This window comes from Trichosurus vulpecula, chromosome 2 (assembly GCF_011100635.1).
Source record: "Trichosurus vulpecula isolate mTriVul1 chromosome 2, mTriVul1.pri, whole genome shotgun sequence".
Classification (NCBI taxonomy): domain Eukaryota; kingdom Metazoa; phylum Chordata; class Mammalia; order Diprotodontia; family Phalangeridae; genus Trichosurus; species Trichosurus vulpecula.
This window is the reverse complement of record NC_050574.1, coordinates 382,108,346-382,136,332: the sequence shown is the minus strand read 5'-3', so window position 1 is coordinate 382,136,332 and position 27,987 is coordinate 382,108,346. Positions and strand designations below refer to the sequence as shown.

The 27,987-nt window shown below is 38.3% G+C and overlaps 1 protein-coding gene across 1 annotated transcript in view; it reads left to right on the top strand.

The window, feature by feature from the left end:
• The window catches only part of C2CD2 (C2 calcium dependent domain containing 2), a 145,244-nt gene that overhangs the window by 8,542 nt on the left and 108,715 nt on the right, over window positions 1–27,987 (top strand). The window contains exon 2 of the mRNA XM_036744152.1: window positions 17,059–17,154. Within this exon, the coding sequence (XP_036600047.1) occupies window positions 17,059–17,154 (96 nt within the window). The remainder of the gene's footprint in view (window positions 1–17,058; window positions 17,155–27,987) is intronic.

Here is a 27,987-nt window from a genome sequence, read left to right as displayed (position 1 = left end):
TTCAGTCAAGCATTTAGAGGTGTGGGGTCTGCTGTAAAATATAATTCATTGAAGTTTGCCTACTCCCTTTTCATTGTTTTGGCAAGGATACTGGCAAAAAGTATGAACATCATTCTCATAACTTTTTAAAGTAAAGAAATAGGTATATGAGTCAGTAGTTGATGGTTTGGGTTTTTAGTTACCTTTTGATAATTATGAAGTTCCTCCTTAAGAAAAACATTTAGTATGAATTTAATCATTGTTGTTGCATTTCAATATACAAAGAAGAAGAACAAAAAGGTACAAAACCATGAACTGTTACAGTTTGATTTTTTAAAGTAGACAATGGCATGATCACCAAGATGGCAAAATAGTCATTTTCCCAGATCATTTTAACTCTTTAACTTTCAAAAATAAAAATGAAAAAAAATCTAAAAGGACTTTTGCACTAGATGTTGAATAATTATAGTTAAATTCACAGAACAAAGAAGAAAAGATAAAATTTTTTCTGAATCGACATTGGAGAATTTTAATCCCTGTAGTACTCACTCCCTTTCCCTTATCAACCTTTACTCATCCCAAGAAGGGCATAAATAGACTTTTTGAACTTTCATCTTGGACCTTCCTTGGAATTCTCCTTTCCTATAGACTCTGTTAACATACCCCACCCCCTCATTGTACTCACATTTCAACAAGTAGTGGACACTGACTTTTCCTATCTATGTGAGGAGGAAAGGGGAGAGGTGAAAAGGCACTATCTTCTGAATGGGGCCTGGATCTTGGTTAGGGACCCCCAGTGCTTTGGAGATTTATTGAAATAACTCCTCCCCCCTCTCCATCTCTACAAATAGCAGCAGACACTGATCTAGCTAGAGAGGGAAAGGAAGAGAGCCAAGGAAGGAATTGAGGGGAGGGGGGAAAGTTGCATGACTGAGCTTAGTCTGAAGAAAAGAAGACTAAAAATTCTCTGGGCTTATCCTCTTTCCACCAAGACACTACTAGCCTGCCTTCCTTCACTCATACTCATTATTTTCTACTGCTCTCCAACTCTTCTCCTGCCTTTATGCTTTTGCTGTTGTTTGATTCTTTGGAGATGCTATTTGGAGTTTTTTTGGCAAAGATACTGGAGTCGTTTGCTATTTCCTTTTCCGTCTCATTTTGCAGAGGAGGAAACTGAAACAAGGAGGGTTAAATGATTTGACCAGGGTCACCTAGCTTATGAGTGTCTGAGGCTGGATTTGTACTTGGGTCTTCCTGACCCCAGGCCTGGTGCTCTATCTACTGTACCACCAAGCTGCCCCCCTTCAAGTCTCCACTAAAATCAGATCTTCCATAGGAAGCCTTTCCCAATTTCTCTAACTTCTCATGCCTTTCCTCTTTTTCCTTTATATTTTTTGTATGTATCTTTTTGTTTTCTTCTCCATTAGATTGTGAGCTCTCTGAAGGCAGAGACTGTCTTTTTCCTTTTTTTGCATCTCCAGTGCTTAGCACAATGCCTGGCACATAGTAGACTCAATAAATGGATATTTGCTGACTGATTATTCAGGATAGAGCCTCAGTATTGTGAACTATATATCCCCTAATGTACAAGGAAGCTAAGGCAGCTTTACAGCTCAGCATTGGTGAGTGGGGTAGTATCCATGAACAGAAAAAGGAATGTCAGATGGGGGCAATATTTTTTAAAGGCTAGAACACCAAAGATTTTTTATAAATGCCTCCCAAACAAGCAGATAAATCAATATTGAGAATCCTAAGAGTAGGAGGATGGGTGAGTTCTACATCCTTATAAAAAAGATGTTAATCTTCTTAATAGATATTTTAAGACAAAGGCATTAATGATTTATGAAATGCATAATTCACAGAATTTCCAGGAGAGCATGGAGCAACAAGAAATTTCAGAATAATTCAAAGATAAATCAAATCCATAAAAAACATTAAAAATAAAGATATCTTGGAATTTAAAACTCTTAATGCAGAATTTAAAAGTTTAATTAGCAGAATTGGAAAATCCATGATAGAAATCCCTCTAAAGAGTTGAAAGATAAATAAATAGATGTGGAACACAAAAATACTGAAGTAGAAGAAAATCTTGCAAAAGAGAAGCAAAAGGCTACAAAGAATACCTGAACTCTATATAAGCTGGAGCTTATAGGTCTTCAGTTGAGTAACATGTATTTATTAACCAAAAGGCATTGTGGACACATGCACAAAGAATGAAACACTCTCTGCTCTCAAAGAGCTAACATTCTAACAAGAAAGAACTTGAAAAGATTTGCAGAGGGAAATTAGGCCCGTTCTACCACCTGAAGAGTTCTGCCTTCTATGAGAAGAGAAGAAATACCATTCCATCATGTCTCCTGTCTGGATTCCTACCTTTGGGGCAAGGAGAGAAATACCATTCTCTGAGGTTTCCCTACTTATTGTCTTACCAGAGATGCCTAAAGCCCCAAGAGGACTCCAATAAGAAACCAAACCCCTTGCAATATTGATAATCTACCTGAATTCATTCCTCAGTAATTAAGAAGCTCTCATACCCTCTGCATCTCCATGATTTTGAAGTCCTGGTTGTCATCATTCAAACCCCATTCTCTATGTCCTGCTGCCCAATCCCTTATTCTAGTTACCTTCAACTGAACTCCCCTGTCACCAGTACTCCACTTTAAAGCTACCTGCCCCTTCCACCATGCTCTCTGGAATACTTGCCAGTTTACAAATTTGCTTTCATTGTAAATATTTTCATTTCCCACTTTTTCTGGCTCTGTCTGAGACTTGGTTTGCTGCTTATGACACAAGCCTAAGAATTCCACAGGGTTCAAATACTCCTTGCTCCCCATTACTACTTTATCTACCACCATCACTCAGTAACCTCTCTTCCTCTGAGATTCACTCAGTCCATATCTACCACCCAATCAAAATTCTAGTAGCTTGTGTCCACTAACTTCTAGGGTACTTCCCTTCTTTCCTCAATAAGTTTAGTGCTTAGCTCATAAACTTTCTTTCCTTGACAACTCCTACCCTCATAATTAGGGACTTTAACAGACATTTGATACTCCCTCAAATACCCCTGATTCAGTTCCTTGGTATACTCATTTCACCTGACGTAATCCTCCATCCCTCCTCTGACCTACACACTAAGATGGATCTTGGCATCCCTCATAATTGCACTATTTAAATGTTGTTGTTCATCCTTCATTCCAGAGGACCAGTGACATCATGCGGTTATGTCTTGACTTGAGTGTGAATTGGATTTAAGTGAGGCAAAGTTCTAAAAAGTCATCAGCCTCACTCTCTTCTGGAGTCATTGAAGTCCAGTGGCAAGAGAAAAGTCAAGATGACTGGTGATGGCCCAGCTTGCAAGTGGATAAACTTGGCATCTTCGATGTTTGATCAAGCTCGAAGCACCCCATAGTGCCTGCTTCAGCTGCCTTTGTGGCCGCTGGAATGCATTGTTCTCATTCACCCAGTCTGCTGGGGGACGTCTTCACATGCTTGGGGTAGACATCCTAACTCACCTATGGATTTGAGGCCTCTCAGTTACCCTCAACCTAGTTTAGCCTGTCTGCCCAGACAGTTTTACCTGGGTGTGGCCACTGCACGTGCTATAGCTTCTTGGAGCCACAGGTGAGAGTTGGGTGATAGTTGACACCAAAGATGGATAAGTAGCCATGCTGCTAGCTACATGACCCTGGGCAAGTCACTTTGAGTGCCTTAGTTTCCTCGCTTTTAAAATAATAGCACCTACTTCCCAGGGCTGTTGTAAGCATTCAAATCAGATCAAATCAATATTTGTAAAGAACTTAGCTTTACTGTTAGTTTATCTGCTTATGCTCAAGGTCTTTAACTGAGTTTTCTTCCTCTTGACATCTTTAATAACATCAGTCTTTTCCCCTTATATTCCCTTATTGCCCACTTTCTTACTTTCTTTTTTGGTTGCAGTTTCTCTAAGGGTTGGAATTCAAAGCTGTTTCAGGTTCCTTTCTTGATGGTGAATTCATGTTTCACTGGCCTCTGTTACTACTTCAGGTAACTTCTAGAGAGAAGAACTTAACTGAGCTGGTTTCCAGTCTCCTTTGCTTCGGGTGCGCGCCCGACACACACACACACACACACACACACACACACACACCCCCTAGTGTACTGCCACCAATTCCTCCTCTTTCTCCATCTGTCTGAGGATTGTTGCAGCACAGAGTACTGACAAAATAATCTTCTCCCTTTTGGTTTTCTGGGGGTTCTGGGTGAGGTATGGAGAATGCACAGAAATTTAACTATTTTTGCAAGCCCATAGACTGACTTGTCATAGCCCTTCTCAAATGTTAGTGGCTAGTGGGATAGAGAGTTCTGAGTGAATGGATTAGAGGTTTAAGATTAAGCCTTCTTTGAAGTTAAAGTTTTTACTTCCTTAGGGCTCTTGGCGTTTGTTATATTGGTGTAGATTATAGGGACAGCTGAAATTGTTTTATCCCTTGTATATAATTCCTACTTTGGAGAGGTTCGAGATACCTGATCTAAAAAAGTGTCTAGTCTTTCATTGTGTTGTTTGTTTGCCCTGGATTTCTGCTTTTATTGTTTATGAAGGACTGTGTTCTTCATGGATCTCTGAAAAACCTGAAAGATTTCAGTGTGCTGATATTGTTTGAAGTCTGATTGTTTCCTTTCTGATCAGAGCTTTGCTAAACCATTGTATTCCTTTCAGGTCTGGGTAACATAATTGTAGGTTTGTCCCTTTTTGGAGCTTTCGTTGACTTCCACTGGGTAGATCCTGTCCTCAATGCCTGAAGATCTCTTTCTGTCTCCTTTTGCTTACTTGGGCTGGAAACTTGATTCACTGTGATTTTTCCTCGATTTCCTAACCATGACTTCAACTGGTGTCTCTTTCTAAGTCTTTGTTGTAGTAGTTATTCAGGAGAGTTGGGGTATACTGCTTCCTCCTATTTTGCCATATTTGTTTGTGTCTCATTGAAACACTTTTGTTAATTGGAAAAGATAACTGAAGGAAGCATAGACAGGCAGGACTATTTTGAAATTAACATGTAGAATTTGTTATGTACTTAAAAAAAAGCAAGCAATGTGAAATGGGAATTCATGGTTTCATGCTCTCCTATGTATATCGAAATGCTCTTTAAAAAAAAGGTTTTTAGAAAAGACATACATGTGAAATGCCAAACACTGATAACATAAAACCTTCCCCTAAAGATCTCTCTCCTTCCTTCATGTTTTCCCTGTCTCCTCCCCACCCCTGTAAAGCAGGTTAATCTGGTATGTGTTCATGTAGAATGCATTCTGTAGTCAAGCCAAAAGTATGTCTTTTGATAAAAAGTTGTATTCATGTTTAACTTTGCAGACTGTTAGGTAAATTGAAAAGGGGAAAGGGGGGAAAAGCTCATATTTTAGATGTGCATTATTTTATTTTATTTTTTTCTCAGTATTTTTTCTATCTCCAGTTTCCTTGGCAAAATGTTCATTTTCTTTATTTTTATTAAAAATCTTTCACAAACGTACTCTTCATTGTCCTTTAAAGACTGTGGTATCTTTAGAAATAGGTTAACATTTTGTTTCTTACACCCAATAGAGAACAGTTTTAATTTCTCCTTTTGATTAGTTCACTGCTTGGTCTTATGTTTTGTTTTTCTCTTAGCCTAGCTTCCTGGTTTATAAAACATATCTTATGTTAATGACACTCCTCTGCTGGCTTGTTTTCACCAAAACACACCTTAATCCTGGAAGCCTGGAAGGGTAGCAATCAGAAATACCTGCATAGCCATTACTCTGGGTATATGTGTATTTGAAAACATTATTTCATCAGTTAAAAAATGGATTGTATTTTTCCCTTATTAGTTTTGGGTAGGTCATCCTACAGCAAGGTAAGGTTAGCAATCTTTTTCTAGCTTTTAATATATTCTCTGGGATTCCTAACATGGCCACTTGCCATAATGATTCAACTTATAAAAAATATTCTGGCTATTCTGTTTTTGATTGTTTCCAGCTTTCATTATGAGATATAGGTGGTTTGAATATGAAACAGTAAGACAACAGTAAAGGGCAAAGCCATCTTCTCTGACAAAAATCAGTAAGAAAACTTTTTGGGGGGCAAATGTGCTTTTTAGAGGGTTTGAGCATTTATTAAATCAAATGAGTGTTGTCCACTGTAAGGTAATCTCTTTGGGAGGCCATTCCTGGGGGCACTCACCCTTTGCTGTCCTGTGCCTAGCCAAAGCAGTTTGTAGACCCAGTTCAATGTTGGAATGCACTGCCTCTCCCAAGAAGGGTGGATCCCTTTTCTCACACTCATTAACTCATTTTTTAAAACTTAATTATGGGATGCTATTTATAGCAAATGAGGTTTGTAAGGTTCAGGTTTCCCCCTTCAAGTTTCAGATGTCCACTAAGGAAAAAAGTGCCAAAGGTATTTAATATACAAACATGAATCATGTATAGGTCAGGTAATTTATGCCACTCACAAAAGGAATGCTCAGCATAAAAGAACAGTCAATAGTCCATATTAACAGAATTAGAAAAAAATTTAGTAATTCAGCTTATAACTATGGTTATAATCAGTTGGGAGGCTAATATTTAAACCTATTAAGAACATAAAGGACTGCTAATCAGGGACTTCATATTTGCCCTCAGCACTGTACCCTCCATCTACTCCCAGTACTTGTCTGATGGTAAAATAGGCCAAGTTTGGACCCACTCTCCTGTTGATGGTTATCCTCTTTGTTGCAGACTATTCAGTTGCTTCCACCCTACTACCACTCAGAGGACCACAAAGCTGATCCATACTTAAGCCCCCCAGGATTTTTGGACCGTTTGGAACTCTCAGTGTTGCTTCCTATCCTAGACACACATACCACAAACACCAGAGAATCAGAGCTGGTTATGACCTTATGGAGGCTGGGTGGGGGAAAGGGCAGTCACCCCTAACCCATCCAATAGTCCAGACATAACTTAAACCAGACCACACACTTTACAGCTGGAATAGCAGAGAGAGGCAGGAGGTGCCTGTAAACTCACCAAGTCTTCAACTTTTCTGGCCCAGCAGTTGAGTAGGGGACTCTGTATCATCTCTCATTTCAAGCTTCCATAAACAGTTAAATCAATAACATTATTAAGTACCTATGATACATTGTGCTAAGCATTGGGAATACAAAGAAATGTAAAAAAAAAAGAATCCTCCTCTCAAGAAACTTAGAGCCTAATGAGAATCTTTAAAAAAGACTCTCATAGTTCCTATGGGGTCATATAGAAGCAGGCAGAAAAATATCTACATGTACCTCTATACTACCCATATTACACAATAATGATGATCTTTCCACCTGCCAAGACAAACCCAGGAACTATATGAACCCAGTAACAAAACACTTTTCATAGAAACAAAGTCAGATATAAATAATTGGAGAAATATTAATTGCTCCTGGGTCAGCTGAGCCAATATAATAAAAATGAAAATTCTACCTAAATTAATTTACCTATTCAGTGCCATACCAATCAAACTACCAAAAATTATTTTATAGAGCTAGAAAAAATAATAACAAAATTCATCTGGAAAAACAAAAAGTAAATAATATCAAGGGATTCATTAAAAAAAAAACAAACCATAAAGTAAGGTGGCCTAGCAGTACCAGATCTCAAATTGTATTACAAAGTGGTAATCATCAAAATAATCTGGTACTGGCTAAGAAATAGAGTGGTGGATCAGTGGAATAGATCAGGTAACAGTACACTGGGATAAATGACTATAATAATCTAGTGTTTGATAAATGCAAAGATCCAAGCTTTGGGAACAAGAATTCAACATTTGACAAAAATTACTGGAAAAACTAGAAAGCAGTTTGGCAGAAACTAGGCATAGACCAACATCTCACACTGTATTCCAAGATGAGGTCAAAATGGGTATGTGGTTTAGACATGAAGGGTGATACCATAAGCAAATTACAGGAGTATGTAATAGTTTACCTCTCAGATCTATGGATAAGGGAAAAATTTATGACCAAACAAGACATAGAAAGAAAGCATTACTTGATGTAAAATGGATAATTTTTATTACATTATCACATTAACTTAAAAACCGTTCACACGAACAAAACTGATGCAGTCAAGATTAGAAGGAAAGCAGAAAACTGAGGAAATTTTTTTTACAAGTTTCTCTAATAAAGGCCTCATTTCTCAAATATATAGGGAACTGAGTCAAATCTGTAAGAACATGAGTCATTTTCCAATTGATACATGATCAAAAATATAAATAGGCAGTTTTTAGAAGAAGAAATCAAAGCTATAGTCTTATGAGAAAATGTTCTAACTCATTATTGACTGGAGAAATGCAAATTAAAACAACTCTTAGGTACTACCTCACAACTATTAGATTAGCTAATATGACAGAAAAGGAAAATTACAAATATTGGAGGGGATGTATAAAAATTGGGGCACTAATACATTGTGGATGGAATTGTGAACTGATCCAATGATTCTGGAGAGCAATTTGGAGCTATGCCCAGAAGGCTATAAAACTGCATACCCTTCGATCCAGCAATATCACTAGTAGTTCTGTATCCCAAAGAGATTTTTAAAAAAGGAAAAAGACCTATACTTACTATATCAGTAAGGCAAAATTCATGACCTCAAAGATGACCATGAACATGCCTATATGGTTCAGAATCTCAAAGTATGAAAAACTCTGTAGGTAGAAGGCAGAGGAAGTATAGCATTTATTTAGACACCAGAGGATCAAACCCCAAGACCAATAACACCAATTCAATGTAGTTGTAATTATATTCCAAAACCAGTAAGCTCACATCCATGTAGCAACAAGGAAATTATAACAGTATCATAGCAAGGAACCAAGTCATCCTGTAACCTTCCCCCCTGCTAGGGCCTCCCTGTAAACACTCATGAATCCTGTTTTCTTGCTTGTGTTCTTTCCTCCCTCAGTTCTCTGATCTCTGCAACTCCCTGGTTTCCACTCTCCACTCTGCACTCTTTCTGCAGCTCTGTCATCTGGGAGTTCTTACTTCTTCTTGGGCTGGATTCTGAATTCTCAGTTCTCAATGGCTACCTTCAGAGTGTATATGCTCTTTTTGGGGCCCACGGGCTTCACACAAAATCAGCAAAAGGGTGTGGGCCTAGGCTTAGCATCTAGTTAGCAAAAGGATGTGGGAAAGGTCTTTAATCACTGATTGGCATCACAAAGGTGCCTCTAATCAGGCCTTTCTTAACTGGCCCCACCTGAGGCCTATTGAATAGACAGGAAAGATCTTTAATCACATTATCACCACAAGTACAAAAATATTTATAGCAGCTCTTTTTGTGGTGCTGAGGAATTGGAAATTGAGGGGATGTGCGTCAATTAGGGAACAGCTGAAGAACTTAAGGTATGTGATTGTGATGGAATACTTTCAGAAAAACCTGGGAAGACATATATGAACTGAAGCAAAGTAAAGTGAGCAGAACCAGGAGAATATTGTGTACAGTAACAGCGATATTGTACAATGATCAACTGTGAATGACTACTATTCTGCTCAATACAACAATCTAAGACAATTCCAAAAGACTCATGATGAAAAATTCTATCTACCTCCAAAAAGAAGTGATGGACTCTGAATGTAGATTGAAGCATACTTTTTTAAACTTTCTTTATTTTTCTTGGGTTTTTTGGTCTACACTTTCTTTTGCAACATGGCTAATATGGAAATGTATTATATGAATGCACATGAATAATCTATATCAAATAAGAGAAAATTTGGAACTCAAATTTTTTTAAAAGAATGTTAAAAATTGTTATTACATGTAACTGGAAAAAATTAAATATAAAATTATTTTTAAAAGATGCTCTTTCATTTTTCAGTTTTTAGTTCATTTTTTGTCTTTTTTTTTAACTTCACCAGAATTTTTCCTAGTATCCCTCTCTTCCTCTCTCTTCCTTCCTTCTTGGAGGTCTCTCCCATGTAAACTATTCAGAGGAAAAGATAAAAAAGAAAAAAATTCAGCAAAACAAATCAATAGGTTTTAAAAAAAAAGTCTGAAAATATAAGTAGAGTTACATACTGATGGACCTTCCACCTCTGGCAAAGGTCAGACCTCCCACTTAGTACCCTTTCTTTTGTGTTATACCTATTATTCTTTGTAAATTTTTTGACATTTGCCTTTGATTTTTTCCTTTTCATTGCTTTTTTTTTTGTAGTCATGTAAATTGTTGGCACAATTTTGCTTCAGATTGTAAGAGGGTATCATGTGAGGGTCTGTTTTGTTTGACCCATATATCCTCTGTATATCCGCATGGTTCTATCTGAAGGTGGCTCTCAGCGAGGCAAAAAATAGACATCCCTAGCATCTCCCTTCTCTCCAGGGGAGACTTTGATTCCTGCCAGGAAGAGAAGCAAGAGATTGGGGGTTGAGACTGTTTTCTCTGTTCTCCTCTGAAAGAGGGAGTACTGGGCTAGAATTATATCTATCTGATCCCTTAAATATGAATCATCTAGGGGAAGGAGTTTTTAGGTTCAAACTAAATTCCTGATCAGTATTCTTTAATGGAGAAAGGGTGGCCACAAGTTTATAACCAAGACCACAATGAACACACATATCAAATAGCAAAGAAACCCATCAATCCAAGTTAGTAGCAAAACAGAAATCAGAAAAAGTAAATGTATGAGAATATATACCAAATAATACAGAATGAAGAAGTTCTCCCATTGGGAATGAGGTATCTCAGCTCAACCAAGAGAGTAAATTCCAAACCTCAACCAAGGGGAAAATTTCCTGAAGTCCCTAGTTTATCAAATTGTATATAGGAACATGATAGAGATAGCCAGTTCCTCTACATGTTGACCTCTTCTCAAAGTCTTTCTTTCTCTTCAGCAATTTGAAGAGTTTGGCATTTGCCCATCTTCTTTCTCAAAACTAGAAGCCAGAAGAAATCCAGAACTTTCCTCTCTCATTCTCGCCAAATCTGCCTTTTCCCACAGGCTGGGGTTATTGATCTCCCAAGAAGTTAGTCAATAAACATTTATTGAGTACCTACTGTGTGCCAGGCACTATACTAAGAACTGAGAATACAAAAAGAGAAAAAAAGACAGTCTCTGCCTCCAAGAAGGAGACAAGCAAACAAATATATAGAAACAAGCTATATACAAGATAAATGTTTACCCATTGTGTTTGGAGAGGACCAATGACATTACAGGTGATGTCTTAACTTGTTTGTGAATTGGATTTAAGTGAGGCAGAGTAGTGCAAAGTTGTCAGCCTCACTCTCTCTTCCAGAGTATATCATTAAGGCAAGATTCATGACCTCGAGGATGACCATGAACATGCCTAAATGGTTTGGAATCACAAAGTATGAAAAACTCTCTATGTAGAAGGCAGAAGTGGTATAACATTTATTTAGACTCAAGAAGATTAAATCTGAGAACGAATACCCCCAATTAAATATAGTAGCAATCATATTCCAAAACCAGTAAGCCCACCTCAATGTAGTAACAAGGAAATTATAACACAGTATTATAGCAAGGAACCAAGTCATCCTGTAACCTTCCCCCCACTAGGGCCTTCCTGTAAACAATCACTCGTGAATCCTAACTCTGTTCAACAGTCTCTTCTGCAGCTCTGCTGATGCTCATTCTTTCAATGTCTGTTCTTCAGTGCCTTCTTGATGTCTGCAGCCTCAATGTCTTCTTCTCAGTTCTGCTGCTTTTAGTTCTATTCCTCTCCAATTCTCTTTTCCTCTTCACTTCTCTTCTCTTCAATTCTGCTCCTCTCCAATTCTTCACTCTCCTTTTATACAGTCCTAGCCGGCATCTGATTGGCTAGAACTCAGGTCTCTGATCAGCTGAATTCATGATTGACTAGAACTCTGGTCTTAGCTCTGGTCTTAGCAACTCCCCTTAGGGTCCTGAGGGCTTCATGCCCACATTGGCATAGCACGTAGTAAGTAGGGGCTTTAGGCCTACTTGCAAACAAAGATATAATCAAGCTTTCCCACCTAGGCCCATCTGAGGCCTACTAAATGGGTGGGGAAGATCTTCGATCACATTAATACTACACAGAGTCACTAAAGTCCAGTGGCAGGACAAAAGTTAAGAAGACTGGTGATGGCCCAGCTTGCAGTAGATGATCTTCACATTTTCATTGTCTGTCCAAGCTCTAAGTGCCCCACAGTGCCTGCTTTGGCTGCCTTCATGGCCATTGGAACAAGTTGTTCTCATCCACCTGTTCTGCTGGGGGAAGTCTTCACATGCTTGAGGTAGACATTCCCCTAATTCACAGATGGGTTTGAGGCCTGTTGGTTATCCTCAGCCTGGCTAAGCCTGTCTGCCCAGACAGCTTCACCAGGGTGTGGCTGCTGCACATACTATAGTTTCTTGAAGTCACAGGTGAGAGTTGTGTGACAGTTGGACACCAAAGGTGGATGAGCAGCCCTTAAAAGGGCACAGCATGCCCTCACACCAGAGGTGCTTGTCCTTCCTGAACACCCCATACACTCTCCTACAGGCTAAATAGGAAATGGTTAAAGGGGTTGGGAAAGGCTTCATGTTAAAAATGAGATTTTAGTTGGGACTTAAATGAAGCTAGGAGGCAGAGATGAGTAGGGAGAGCATTCCAGGCAAGTGGGACAGCTGAAGAAAATGTCTCAAGCCAAGAGATGGAGTGTCTTATATATGAAATACCAAGAAGGCCAGTGTCACTGGATGAAAGAATATATGTTAGAGAGTAAGGTATAAGAGGACTGGATAAGTAGGAAGGGGCTAGATTATGAAGGGATTTGAACACCAAACAGAGGCAAGGGGGTGACATGTTTGGACCTGCAGTTTAGGAAAATCCCTAAGGTGGCTGAAGGGAGAATGGATTGGAGTGGAGAAAGACTAGAGGCAAGCAGAGCCAATACAGGCTATTGCAGTAGTTCAGGCATGTGATGATGTGGGCATACACGAGAGTATTGGCAGTGTCAGAGAAAAAAAGAGACATATTTAAGAGATGATGCAAAGGTGAAATCAATGTGCCTTGGCAAGAGATTGGATATGAAACGTAAGGAACAGTAAGGAGTCAAGGATGATACCTAGGTTTTGAGCCTGAGGGACTGAGAGAATGGAGTTGCCTTTGATAATAATAGGGAATATAGGAGGGTTTAGGAAGAAAGATGAGTTCAGTTTTAGACATATTGAATTTAAGACTTCTGCCTGGCAAGATGTTCAAGTTCAAGATGTCCGAAAAGCAGTTGGAGATAGGAGATTAAAAGTGAGCAGAGAGTGTGGGGCAGAATAGGTATATTTGAGAGTGGTTAGCATAGAAATGATAATTAAATGTATGGGAGCTGATGGAATCACCAAGTGAAGTAGTATAGCAAGAAAAGAGGGTTCAAGTCAGAAACTGTGGGACACCTACAGTTAGAGAATGGGATCTGAAACAGGATCCAGCAGAGGAAAAAGGAGAATTTGGATAGGTAAGAGGAAAACTGGGAGAGAGTGGTATCCTAGAGAGAAGAGGGATCAAGGAGATGAGGGTGATCAGTAGTGTCAGTGGCTACAGAGAGGATGAAGAGAATGAGAATTGAGAAGAGGCCATTGAATTTGTTGATCAAGAGATTATTGATACCTTTGGAGAAAGCTGTTTTGGTGGAATGATGAAGTCAGAAGCTGAATTGTTAGGAGTTAAGAGGAGAGTGAAATGAGAGAAAATAGAGGCACCTATTGTAGATAGCCTTTTCAAAGAGTTTAACCACAAAGGGCACAAGCTATATAGAATAATTAGCAGAGATGGAGTGATCAAGTGAGGGGTTTTTTTTTTCAGGATGGTGGAGAAATGGGTATGTTGTATGCAGTAGGGAAGCAACTAGTAGCCAGGGGAGACTAAAAATGAATAATAGAATGGGAATGACAGAGGGGTGTTTTGTTGGAGGAGATGAAATGGAATAGGATCATTTATGTAGGTATAAGGGTTAGCCTTGCTAAGGAGTAAGGCCACTTCTTTGGGTGACATGGAGATGAAGGAGATGATGGCAGAAGGCACCTGAGTGATAGGAAATGAACAAGTGGGAATAAGAGGGAGCTCATGGTGAAAGTCCTCAATGATTTTTTTTGCAAAATAAGAGGCAAGATTCTCAATTGAGAAGGTGCGGGAAGGGAGATCCATGAGAAATTTTAGGAGGGATAAAAAGGTTTGGAAGAGCTGCTGTGGAAATTAAGATAGTGAATTAATAAGGAGTGTGACAAGTGCTAGGGAGATGGCCTGGGAGAGAATTGAGAGGTCAAGGGATTGGATGTTACCAATGAGGAGAGGGTGTTATACAATTGGGCCTTGGAGCCAAAGATTATAAGATCAGATCACATAAGTCTTTCCATACATTGCTGTTTTCATCATATTCATCATTTCTTACAACAAAGTAATATTCCATTACATTCATCTACCACAGTCTGTTTTACCATTCCTACTTTGTTTCCAGTTTTTTTTTTGCTACCACAAAAAATGCTGCTACAAATATTTTAGTGTGTATGGGAATTTTCTTCTAAGTGAATCTGCTTAAAAGAGGATCAACATTCATAGTAAGTAGTGAGGAAACAGTTTCATTAGGATTTTATCTTGAAAAATGAAAACTGTAAAGTATATTTTCTTCTATTTAACAAATTATTATAGTTGTTAACTCTGCTTATATTTTCCTACTACCTATAATATTTATTTGTCAACGAGGAGATGAGATTTTTTCCTCCTGAAAAAATCCATTTCCTCCATCTGCTGTTCTTTTGGTTTTTCTGATTATACCATTTGCTTGATTCTTTAGACTCTTGCCTTCTCACTATCATTCAATATAAAATATTGAAAAAAAAATAAAATCAACAAACAAAAATACTTCCTCTTTAACATTTGTATTGTTCTCTACTGATAGCACATAAAAAGAAACATTTCATTTCCTAATCTTTCATTACTATCTGAAAGTGTTTAACTTAATGCTATTTGTGCAGTTTGCAAGTCAAATAGCCTGCTTGCCACTGGGTTCTTTTGAAGAAAAGATTCAAATACTTCTTTTTTACTGAAGTCTGTCTGTCTATCTATCTATCTGTCTGTCTGTCTATCTATCTATCTGTCTGTCTAATCTATCTGTCTGTGTCTATCTGTCTGTCTGATGTTTAGGTTCAGCTGCGTAGGATAGATTATTTTAGGGTATTGGCAAATGTTCTTGCTTTCCAAATATTATATTCCAATTTCCTTTGATTTCTTATAAACATAGGGTGATGTTATAATGTTCTGATTCTTTCTCCTTGGAATTTAAAGGTTTTTTTTTTTTTTGTCTCAGAATGTAAGTTTTTACCTATGATGTGGAATTCTTGAAATTTGAGTTCATTGTTTTTTGGTGATTTATTCTTGGGGTTTCTGTTGTTTCCTTGGAAAAAGGAATTCTTTCAATATGAACTTTGTTGTCTACTTCTGCTATTTTTCAACAATTTATTTTGCATGATTTTTTTGGATTAGGATATTCAGGTTTTCCTTATCGTGATGTTTTCTGGAAAACCTATAATCTTTAGTTGATCCCTTTGCCTTCAGCGTTCTTGTATGGTAGAGCTGTCATATGTTCTTCCACACTTATTTTAACTTGTCTCATTATTTTTCCTTTTTTTGGTATGCTTTCAAGTTCTGTTACTTTCTTTTTTGGAGAATCTAATGGTTTTGTCTTTATCTAGTCTTTGATTAGACTTGCTAAATTCTGTTATTATTTCTTTACCAGTTTCTCTTATTTCTCTGACTGATTTTCTGAACCACTTTTTAAGTTGTACCATTGTCTTTTCAGAGCAGAATCTGTTGGTCTGTTTTCCCCCATCTCAGAAGGTTTTGACTCAGATTTGTTTATTTCAAAGTATTCCTCCACTGAGCTTAATCTTTTGCTTAAAAAATGCTTATTTCTCTATATGTCTTTACTGGAAATGTGTTTACCACATTTTAGGAGGCCTAGTGCTTTTGTGCCCTGCTATTGTGGGGATTCATAATATATAGTACACAATACTCTTTTTCTGCTTTTTCTTTTTGGATAAGGCATTTTGACATTTGTTGAGTTCACAATATTTAAAAAAAAAACAAAACTCTGGGTGTTCAAAATGGTAGGAGCCATGCAGGTGTCTGCAAAGTGGCTTGGAGCTGGCAAGGGGACTTTAAGAATGGATAAGCGAGGCTGGAAGCAATGGGACCATGCTGAAGCATCCTAGGACTAAGGACTTACTAGGAAAATTTAAAAGGGTTTAATTTCAAAAGTCAGGTGCCAAAAATCGCAGTGGTCACAGAAGTCGTAGGGAAGAGTTGTGAGCTGTGGGAGCAGGATAGGCTGGTAAATTGGTCTTCAGCTATTATTTTCTCTTCATTCACTTTGTGATGGGTTTTTTAATTGTTCTTTTCTTGTCCTGGCTGAGTTTACTACATATGGGAACTCTTTTCATGTTTATTTGTTACAGGGGTATTGGAGTAGGATAGGAAGAAATCGCCTAGGTTACCTGTCACTCCTCTTTCTTTCTATAATTCCCTCATGTATATGTTTGACCTTCTACAAAGCATTACTGACAATAATTGTCATTATTAATAATACAGCTTCAGATTGGAAGCACCCTAGATTTAAAAGTAGGAGAGAATGAGGGCTTCGCTGTGACAGCAAGAATGTCAACAAAGGATTCCTTACTAATGCAATTCCTCCTCTCCCTTCTCCCAACCTCCAGCCCTCCCTTTTTGGGGAAAAGTAAGGAACTGCTTGTCAGCATCCACCTCAAGGGTCCTTTGAGGGACTCTGATGTGGACTTGTGAGGCAAAGTGAAAAAGAGAGACAAAAGAATTTGATGACTAGCTATGGTTTTGTTAGGTTTGTTAGTATGCTTTATTATTTGATTTTTGGGGATTTGCCTTGTCTGTGAGTACAAAGTACACTAATGTAGGGGCTTTAGGCAAAAATATATTTTTGTTCCTTTATTTTTACTGTAACATAGCAAGATGGAGTAGGAAATGCTTATTATATAAATAAATCTTATTTATTGAAAGAGCTAAAATGTGGATTCTCTTTTTCTTTTTTTTAAAAGGTGATATTATTTATTACCACATTTCCTCTTCTTCCTGTTTCAGGGACCACTCTTTCTTACATTTGAAGAAGACCAAGTTCAAAAACCCTTAGAGCTAACAGTTCAGCCAGTTGTGAATGTTGCCAGGTCTGTCCAGAAGGTAAGCTATAATATCTTGTATCTCAGGGCAATGTATTTTGTGATTGTTGTTGTTGCTTATGGTATCACTCTTTCTTTTATTTTTTAAGTTAATTTATTTTTAGTTTTCAGTATTCACTTCCATAAGATTTTGAGTTGTGAATTTCCCACCCCTCCCTCCCCAAGATGGCATGTAATCTGATATAGGCTTTACATATACATTCATATTAAACATATTTTCACATTAATCATATTGTAAAGAAGAATTAGAAGCAATGGAAGAACAAGAAAGGAGAAACAAAAGAAAAAGAGAGCAAATAGTGTGCTTTGATCTGTATTCAGACTCTGTAGTTCTTTTTCTGGATGTGGATAGAATTTTCCTTCATGAGTCTTTTGGAGTTTTCTTAAATCCTTGCATTGCTGAGAAGAGCTAATTCTATCAAAGCTAGTCATTGCACAATGTTGCTGTTACTATGTGCAATGTTTTCCTGGTTCTGCTTACTTCACTCAGCATCAGTTCGTGTCAGTCCATGTTTTTCTGAAGTCTGCCTGCTCATCATTTCTTATGGAACAATAGTATTCCATCACATTCATATACCACAACTTGTTCAGCAATTCCCTGTTGTTGGGCATCCCCTGAGTTTCCAATTGGAGCAATGTATTTAAAGCTGGACATTGAAGTTATTTTTGATTTATCATTACTGAAACCTTGTATCGAGAAATTTTCTGAATAATGTAGAGATTTGACCTTTCTACCTATTGCAGTGTATTTTTGCTATCAACAGTTGAGCCTCAGGTGGATTTTATTCAAGACCCAGTGTTTCATTTTATGCCTTCTCATCCTATATGACTCTTGTTTCTTGTCTTCCATAAATATTCCTTTGAGGAACTAACCAATGTGGTGTGAGCTTTCCTTTTCTTTTGACATTAAGTCTTCTGGTAATCATCTTGCCTTGGGGACACTGTTTTGTTGAATGTTAATGTTTACTTTAGAGAGGATGAGTCTATGATTGGTCCAGCCATCTGTGCCACATATCACCTTCCTCACTCTCACATCTTATCTGTCTCTTCTCCTTACAATGACATAATCTATTAAATGCTATTGTTTGCTTCAAGGGTGCATCCAAAATGTTTTATTATGTTTAGGTAAATGGAAGACAATATGGGTGATGAGAAAGTTATGAGACACACATGTCGTCAGTAGTAAGTGACCGTTGCTGTTACTGTTTCCAACTCCATTCCTCCCAGGGACTCCCTGCAATGTCTGATAGTTTGCATCTACTCTGGTGTTAATGTCACCCAGAATTACAAGCTTGTCTTCTTTTGGCCTGTTGATCATAAGGTTCTTTAGCACTTCCTAAAATTTTTCTTAGACCTCATCAGAGTTCGTTGTGGTGGGAGCATATGCACTGATAATGGTGGCATGGAGCTTTCCTACAAATGGCAATCACATTGTCATGAACTTATCATTTACTCCTTTTGATCAGCATACGAGCTTGCTAACTGAATTAGTTTTGATTGCAAAACCTATACCACCTTCATGGCATTCCCCATAACTACAGCCATTCCAGAAAATGTATATCCAGCTCTGACTTTGCCAGCCTTGCTTCACTCAGGGCTATTATTTAGATGTGATACCTGCTGAATTCTCTTGCAACAAGAACTGTTCATCTTTCAGATCTACTGGATTTCATGTTGTCCATAAGCATGTGCACATTCTATGTACCAATGATGAGTAGAATCATCTTCACAAAAGTTTTTGTACATTTTTTTGTGTTTCAACTACAGTGTAGAATTTCCACCTGCCACAGTAAGCAGGCAAGGGTTAGGTTAGATGAAACAGACAATTTTTAGGTCATCTTTTCTAGTCCCTTCCTCACAACAGGACACCCAGGGGCTGACGAATCCTACAGCTGCTTCAGTTTAATAAGATGACCCTATAGCCTGAGCTATCTACGTTCAGGGTTGTGACTACAGCTCCTAGGGTATCTGTACCTGTTGCTTCGTAACTTGTCTGTGATAGGTAAAAATGGTAAAATGGTATGGATGATGTTGACTCATTCATAAATTGGATTTAAGTGAGACAGAGTTGCATCAAGTCATCTTCTCTTCTAGAGTCATTGAAGTCTAGTGGCAAGACATGAGACAAGATGATTGGCCATGACTCAGGATGCAGTGGATGACCTTGGTGTCTTTGATGTCTAACCAAACACTAAGTATCCCACAGCACCTGATTCAGCTGCCTTGTGGCCATTGGAATAAATTGTTTTCATCTGTCCATTCTATGGGGGAAGTCTTCATATGCCTGGGGTAGACATCCCTATAACTTACTGAAGGGTCTGAGACTGCTGAGTTACCCTCAATCTGGTTTAACCTTTCTGCCTAAATGATTTACTGGGGTATGGCTGCTGCACATGTTACAGCTCCTTGGAGCCACAGGCGAGAGTTGGGTGAGTCAGGCGGACATCAAAGGTGGAAAGCAGCCCTAAAAAGGGCTCAGCAGCCCTCACCCAGAGGTGCTAGTCTTTCTTGAACACCTGTACACACCATCTGGCATGTAGTAAGCACTTATTGATTGATTAATAAAAATGGCATAATATTTGTAAAACACAGTGTCTGACACATAGCAGACCTGTAATACAAGTTTATTTAAGAAATTTCAATGATTTGGCAACTGATTGGATAAGTGAGATGAGGGACAGGGAGGATTTGAGGGTAATGGTGAGATTATGAACTTGGGAGAGTGGAAGAGTGGTGGTGCCTTTAAAAAGAAATACAATAGTTTGGAAGAGGGAAGGATTTATGGGGAAAGATAATGAGTTCATTTTTAAACATGTTAAGTTGAGTTTAATATGTCTTTGGGACAACCTTTTTGAAGTATTCAATAGGCAATTGATATTAAGAGATGAAAGCCTGGGAAAGACTAGAGCTGGTTATGTCGATCTGGGATGATAGTTACCCATGGGAGCTGATGAGGTTATCAAGAATGGATAGAGAGGGAAAAGAAGAAGGCACAGGATAGAACCTTGGGGAACACTCACATGTAGTGTAGGAGAGTTTGGATGAAGACCGGTGGAGCCAAATAGAGATAGCAGTTAACAAAACTTTGCTACTATTTACAAGGAGAGGATAACAGTATCAACAGGGAACATTTGGGGGTATGTAAACAATGCCATGGAGTCCCCTTGGCCAAAGGCAGCAAGCACACTGTGTGATAGCTTCTTGATGTGGCACCATCGCAATGGCTTTTATGCTTCAGTTGAAGTCCCAGAGACCTGGAGGGCTCAAACTTACTTAGAGTTTTACAAAGAGCCAACTGGCACCAATAGTTATTCCTAGAGGAAAATGGTTGGGACCAGAGAAATGAGGATGTTTTCTACATTAGATAATAAAAAAGGAGAAATGAGAGGCAGGAACATATGGAACTTAGATCTAACTATGCCATCTAGAAAGAATTTTGAAGAGGACAGTGTTAAGTCTCTAGTTTTATTAGTCTTATTGTCGAGGTTTTAGGAGTTTAGGGGTGCTCGGGACCCCAAAACACCAAGACGCCGGGTCCTGCCGAATGAATTCAACCCAAGCCTTCTTACAGCCAGAAAACCCTAACTTTTTTTTAAAGATTTGCCATATTGGGTAGAGTCTTAAGAAATCTCACCATTTTGTGACACTTGTATTGACAATTGGGCCAGAACAATCTTAGCCAGGCTGAGTCTGAGCTTGATTGAATCTGAGCTCCTTCATGGAGGCAAGATGAGATTTAGATACAGAAAGATTGTGGGAGGGATCTAAAGTGGTCTAGTAGTATGGGGTGATGGGAGGAGGGGTTTAGGGAGGGTCTTCATGGGACTGGGATGAGGGAAGGGGGACTCACAGGACTGGGGTGAGGTCAGACTCCAAGAATGGGATTAAGGATGGGAAATAGCTGAAGGCTACCTGGAAATAACAGACAATGGAGGGCTAGGGTAACAGATTTGGGTATAGATATTTTGATAGGATCAAGGGTGGGAAGCAGCCTTAGCCCGACAATGGAGGGCTAGGCTAGGTTAAGAGTAACAGATTTGGGCCTAGAGATAATGAAAGGCTTATGGCCTTAGGCAAATGCCTCATGAAATGGAAAGATTCAAGCAGTGTTCTAGGGGGCTCCCAGAGCCTATACCCCATCATTAGCATATATACATCCTGGGAAGCTGGGACCATACCAGTCAAACTAGTTTTCTTTGACTCATACCATTGTTAAGGGTCTTAATATGGATGATGTTATTAAATTATTCAGGTATTCATTGATAGGTACTGCTACCAATCATACTTGTCAACATGAAGAGACATTTTATAACTAGTTTATTATGTACTGGAACGTAAGCTTATGGTACCAACAACAACAAAAACCAATGGGCCATGAGTGGCATTTTTAGATCCATAATATAGGACAGGGCAGGGTGGATATAGTTGGAGTTTTTACAGAGGGCAAAAGAGAAGTGTTGGAGACTGGGACATCAAAGCACCCAACTGCATTAGAGACACAGAAGACCAAAGTGATAAGTCGAAACTTTATTAGGGGATTTACTTTCTGGAGCCCCTGCCACAGCACCTTGCCAGAGTCAGCAGGCATTGGGGGATATTTCCTTTAAGAGGCTTTGTTCTTAAGCTATTTATATGCTCTTTACTGCTTAAGGGGGAAGTGGGCTGAAACATGCAGGATGTGACCAAAGTAGCACGATGTGTAAATGTTCAACCCAGACAGAGTAAAATACCTAGCTTACCATATACCCTTCTTGACTTAGCTGGAATATTTTATGAATTTCTTGCCCCTGACTGCAGCTATAATCCATTTAACCACAAAGCCCCTAACTGCAACTATGATCCCATTTAACCCACAACCCACTCCTTCATTGTTAGCCTGAAGGGTCCACCTCTTCCAAAATGCATCTAGGGCTTGTGGATGCAGTTTGCTGCCTCTCCTTGTCCTGTTCCACAACAGAAAAGTACAGATTTACAGGCCAAAGAACTGATATCAGAAGGGGAAGATCTCCATTGGATAAATTTATTAATTGATCAATAAGCACTAGAGACTGTTCTGGAATTTACAAAAAGCCAGGAAATACTCATCATGAGTAAATAAAACTGAGCCAGAAATTCTTTTATCATTAACCAGTTAATGACCTGGGTTAAATTTTTTGAGGTCTCAACTAAGTTCCACAAAAACAAAAAGTTTCACTTAGTTACTTGACTTTCTTTAAAACAAAACAGCCTATACTGGAGCTAGTAGAAAAGAAATGAAAAGTTCTCTTATGATAATAATAAGCCAACTGAGTAGTCTGAGAAGGAGTGGTCCCATAGATAGGAGGCAAACAAGAATAGTGTGACAAAAACTCAGAGAGCAAAGAATGTTGGGAAGTTAAATGCAACAGATAGGTCTAGAAGGATTAGAACTAAAAAAAAAAAAGATTATCAGATTCATCTATGAAGGAATCATTGGTAACTTTAGAAGGAGCAGTTTCCGTTGAGTAATTAGGTTGAAAGCCAGATTCCAGAGGAGGCTGTGAGAAAGGAGTAAGAGGAGGGAAAGTGGAAACAAGTGGAGACAACTTTTTCTAGGAGTTTGGCTGAGAAAGAGGAGAAATATACTGTTATACTTTGAAGGAGGGGAGAGGGTCTAGTGGAGGTTTTTTAAAGATGGCAGAAACAAGGCAGTAGAGAATGAATCAGTTATTGAAGGTTAAAGATTCAAGGAAAGAAGGGGATGATTAAAGATACAGTCTGCCAGAGAAAATAGTAGAGGATGGGATCAAGTGCATATTTATAGGGCTTGACCTTGGGAAGAAGTGGCTCATTGTCAGAGCCTGGGTGAAACGGGATGAGAAGAGGAGAAGAGAAAGCTCACATTGAATGTCCTCAGTTTTTTCAGTAAAGTAAGAGGTGAGGTCCTCATCTGAGAGAAGCAGGGGATGAAGATGGGTGAGAAAGCTTCAGGAAGGAAGAGAATATTTGGAATACCCTGTATAGGGAGGCAGTTAGGAAAACAATTAGGGAGGAATAAAAGGACTACTTGGCTGCCACAGGTTGAGGTTGGGTTACATGAATTTTTAATGTACCTAGATGTGGTTGTGGCATTTTCTTTAGCTTCATTTAGCAGCTCATGAGTGGGAGTTGAGGAAGTAGGGAATAATTCAAGGCTGAGTCTTGGCAGGAGATTATCAGTGGGACAAGGGGGCAAGAGGTTCAAGAGAAGTTGATAATGCAGAGTTGAAATGGCTATTGAGTTGAGATTGAAGAGGGAGAGGAATGAAGTCAGAAGAGGGGTAATAGTCTGAGAAAGTACTTAAGGGTGGAGGGAATGAAGGTCTCAATGAAGGCAAAGAACACAAATAGGAGTGAAGTATAGGAAGAGTTATAATAAGTCAGATAGGACACTTTGAGTAATGGCAATTTCTAGTGTGTAATCATCCCTGTGTGTTGCTGAAGTAGATTGAAGGAGTGGGTCATGGGATTAAGGAGGTTGAGGAAGTGGGAGGATAGGGAGTTTGAGTTTTAAAGACTTCTAGGAGAAGGGTAGCAGTTGAGGAAGAGAGGAAGATAAGGAATTGAATGCTTAACACCCTGAGAAAGGAGGGATGATGACCTGGGAGTTAGCATGCTATAGTGTAAGACGGATAACACTAGCACACAGGAGGGCTGCTAGCACAGGTTCATTCTTGATCTAGTCAGACAGGAAGACAGCTTGTGAGGGGTTATCATCTTACTTCATTCTAGTCTAGTCTTCTGAAGAAGGTTCGCTGATAGTGGGAGCACCAACTTCTACAGCATTCCCTAATCACCCTTCTCAAAGGGCTGGCAAGAAGGAGGGGCAACTATCCCTACCTCTTGATGGGGTCAATTGAGACAGGCACAGCTTGTGTGCTCCCCTAAATCCCCTCAAGCCTCAGTGGGGGCTGGTTGAGGCAAACACAGATTCTCCCCAAGCGTTGATGGAGGCCAATCAAGGCACACACAGCATTCCAGCTTGTGCATTCAACCCTAAGGGTTCCCTACTCACTGACCAGTGTTATAGGGCAACAAACAAAGAAGGCATATTGCCAGCAATAGCCTCACAAGTTTACATTACCTCACTGTTATATCCACTGCACAGTTCCAGTGGATACTTACAATTCAAGCATAAATGTTTATATTTTTTATCATTATATAACTGTGCAAGTGCGGTGGTGATGTTTACAAGTCATAAGCCTGGGAAATAGAGATCGTTATGGCCATGGATACTGGGAAGCTAAACTCTAAGAAAGAATAACCAAAATCCACCTTACACACTATAATCTACCTTACTTACATATAGCTGCCATAGTTTTGATAGAAAATTAAGAAAAAGTTTGGGTAGAAAATTTTAATTGTGTGGATTTCAAAAGAGTGAATGAAGGAGGCAAAGGGAGATTCTGGAAGTGACAGTGGGAAACAAGGAGTGTTCCAACTCCCTTTCTAGGATCAGTGTGACAGGAGTGTGAGAGAAGGCCCAGTCAGTGCTGGAGAGGGTAACTAGGGATACAGTGTCATGGAGTAGGGTGGGAGGGGAATAAGCTACTGTAAGAATTTGAAATATCAGAATTACTTAATCACTGTTTATATTTCGTAAAAGTATGCTTCATGTTCCAAACTATCTAGGTTCAAAGAATATTAGGACTAAAAAGAATCTTTAGTCCAGATTCCTAATTTTTAACCAATGAAACAAAACCTGTTTATAAGCTGGGCACTGCCTGTATAATATAGCTTACAACACACAAATGCTATTTCATCATACGTTTTGCCCTTTCTCATTTGGTAGATTTGGAATGATTATTCTTATTTCAGTAATGTCACAAATATGCCTCTTAAAAATTCTCTGCAGTCAATGGGTTTTGTCATTGTTTCTCAGACATGAATATGGGTAGTGTTTTATCATGTCACAAGATGCTAAAGCAGATATTAAAGCACAGCAAAATTATGTTTTGCCAGGCTGTTGTCCATTTAGGTAAAACATGTTGGACTTAAAACCAGCCATTTAAAGAAGAGCAGTAAGGGGAAATTACTGGCCCATAACCCAAATTTCATTTGAAGAGATTAAAGGCTGTAGAAAGTAATAGAAGAAAGGCCTTATAAAAATATTTAGATCCTAAAAGGTCATGCTTTACTTAACTAGTTACTTCTTTCTTAAGACTTTCTTGTTTAGTGACCTATAAATACCCAGATCTTTTGTTTCAGAAGTTTTAGATTTTCTGTTTAACCTTTTCTCCGGTTGCAGAGTATCTAGAAATGGAGATAGAGTGAAGCTTCATATGATAAAAATGCAGTCGGTAACTTATGAAATTTTCTTTTCCTGGTTGAAGGTAGTAATTAAACCATCCTTTAAGTTTCTTTATAATTCTGCATAAGTTAGTATAGATTTCAAAATATAACAAGAAAAAACCAAATAGATCTCAGCTTTCTTTTTAAATTGTAAAGAGCCATATCTGGTTTATGAGATATTACTTTTTTTTTCTTTCTGTGTAGAGTTACTTAGATATTTTTTCATCTACACTCAGCAAAATGAATTATTTCAAAAAGTTTATGTGCTATTTTTTTAAAAAACCAGTTTTTAAAAAATCTTTCCATAAGAACAACTAACTTTAAAATAAACTTGAAGTCTCTAAGATAGATAAACTTACAATATAATATTCAACATAAAATAGCACCTTTGTTCAGGACCAAAGGAGGTTAGCAAACTCTATTTTAAACACAAAATTTGCTTAATATATTTTACTTGCATTTGGTGGCATAAATCATACAGAAGGTTATATAACCCTTACCCTCCTTAAGAAGAGTTATTCATGTGACAGTAAGAGGACTGGCCTTAGATTGACATTCTTAGGTCATTCTTGAATTCTGTCCCAAGTTCTTTGGAAATCATTATGGTTTATACTTTTACAAGGACAACACCTTAAGTAAAACAATTCCTTTGGCAAACAGAAATATATGAAAAGTAATGACTATGTGCTAGTAGATTTCACAGAATTTTATTTTTAAATTTTTTTAAATTTATTTTTAAAAAGATAAATTGCATTTCTCACATTAAAAAATTTGTAAACCTGTTTTAAAATGATAGGGCTATAATATCATGAAGAAATAGATAATATATAATTTTTTTGGAGAGGAACTCATGAAAATTTGAATCATTTTATTTCTATGAAGAAAGGTCAATTCTTATGTTTTAAGTAAATTTCTTAAGAGCAGGAGCTCTGAACCTTTTCTGGGTCATGAATCTCTGGCATTCTGGTGAAGCCTGCAGACCCCTTCTCAGAATAATTTTTTAAGTGCAATTGAATACACTAGATAGCAAAGGAAACTAACTATATTGAAATATGTTCACCAAAACCATTTTTTAAAAACAAGTTCATGGATCCCAGATTAGAAACCCCTGTTCTGAAGTTATTGTAATTCAAACTTTGGGCCACTCTACAGAAAATAAATTTAATTGTTTTTGAGCTTATAATGGAGATTGGGAAAAGCTGAAGGCAGAGTTTAATGGAAGAAGGGAAAGCAGGGGAACAAGAAAGGTGAAAGGAAAAATGTTCTGGCCTGTATGTGTTTGAGAAGGATAGAAACTTTTAAATGACAATTATATTTATTATCTTTATTATCACTCCATTTGATATTTCAGATTCTGACATCCATTCTCAGTAGCAGGGTCAATAACTTCCCAGGGGTATAACAAAAATTGACACTCAGATCTTCCCTGATGGTTTGGTGGTAATTCATCCTGAGGAAAAGAGGTGTTGGAATTTTCACAGCTGTGGCAACCCTCAACTGTCAAGGTGCCTTTAGACCTCTGCTATAGTTAATAGCTTACTAGCTTCTTACTTAGTTGATACTTTGGCCTTCTCGGTATTCTCTCAAGGAATATTCCAGTCTTATTCCAAAAGATTTACCCCCCAACTTTATAAACTTCCTATTCTTTTGTACTTCCCTTCTATCCCTCTAAGGAATGATATCAGTTGGTTGGGAGATGAGAAGGGGTTATGACACATGTAACTCCTTTGCCTTATCTCCAAAATCACTCTTCTCCCCAAGGCTAACCTTTCTACACATACACCGTTTCCTCCTGTCTGCTTCGACAATCTGCTCTTACTATCATCTCTCTCACCTTACATTCTAATCTTGAGTATCTTTCTTCATCCACTGGAATCTTCCCTGCTGTCTGTGAAGGTCTTGACTACATCCTGTCATTACTGTTAGCTATTGTCCTATATCTCTTCTCCATTTCTGAGCCAAACTTGAAAATTTTGTCTTTGTGTGTTGCTTCCACATCCACTCCTCTCACTATCATTTTAACTCTCTGCAGTTTGGTTCTTCAGTCTCCTTTAATTGAGACTGCTTTCTCCAAAGTTACCAGTGACCTCTTAATTGCCAAATCTGATGGCCTTTTCTCAGTCTTTATCCTTCTTAGCCTCTCTACAGCATTTAACATTGTTCTCCACATTCTCTGGGTTTTTGTTACCACTGCTCTTTCTCAGTTTTGCAACTATCTATTTAACTGTTATTCCTCATTCTCCATCTGTGAGAATATGCCAAAACTCTGTCCTGGACTCTCTTCTATTTTTACTTCACACTTTCACTTGGTGTTCTCATCAACTCCAATAAATTAGAGTATAATCTCTGTTGACAACTCCCAAATCTACATGTGAAGCCCTAGTCTCCTTCTTGAGTTCAAGTCGCACATCATCAACTATTAGACATGTCTAACTAGATGTTCCCTAAGTTTCTCAAATACAATGTATCTCAAACTGAACACATTATCTCAAAGCCCTCCAAATCTACCACTTTTTCATAGTTCTCTGTTTCTTTTGAGGCTACC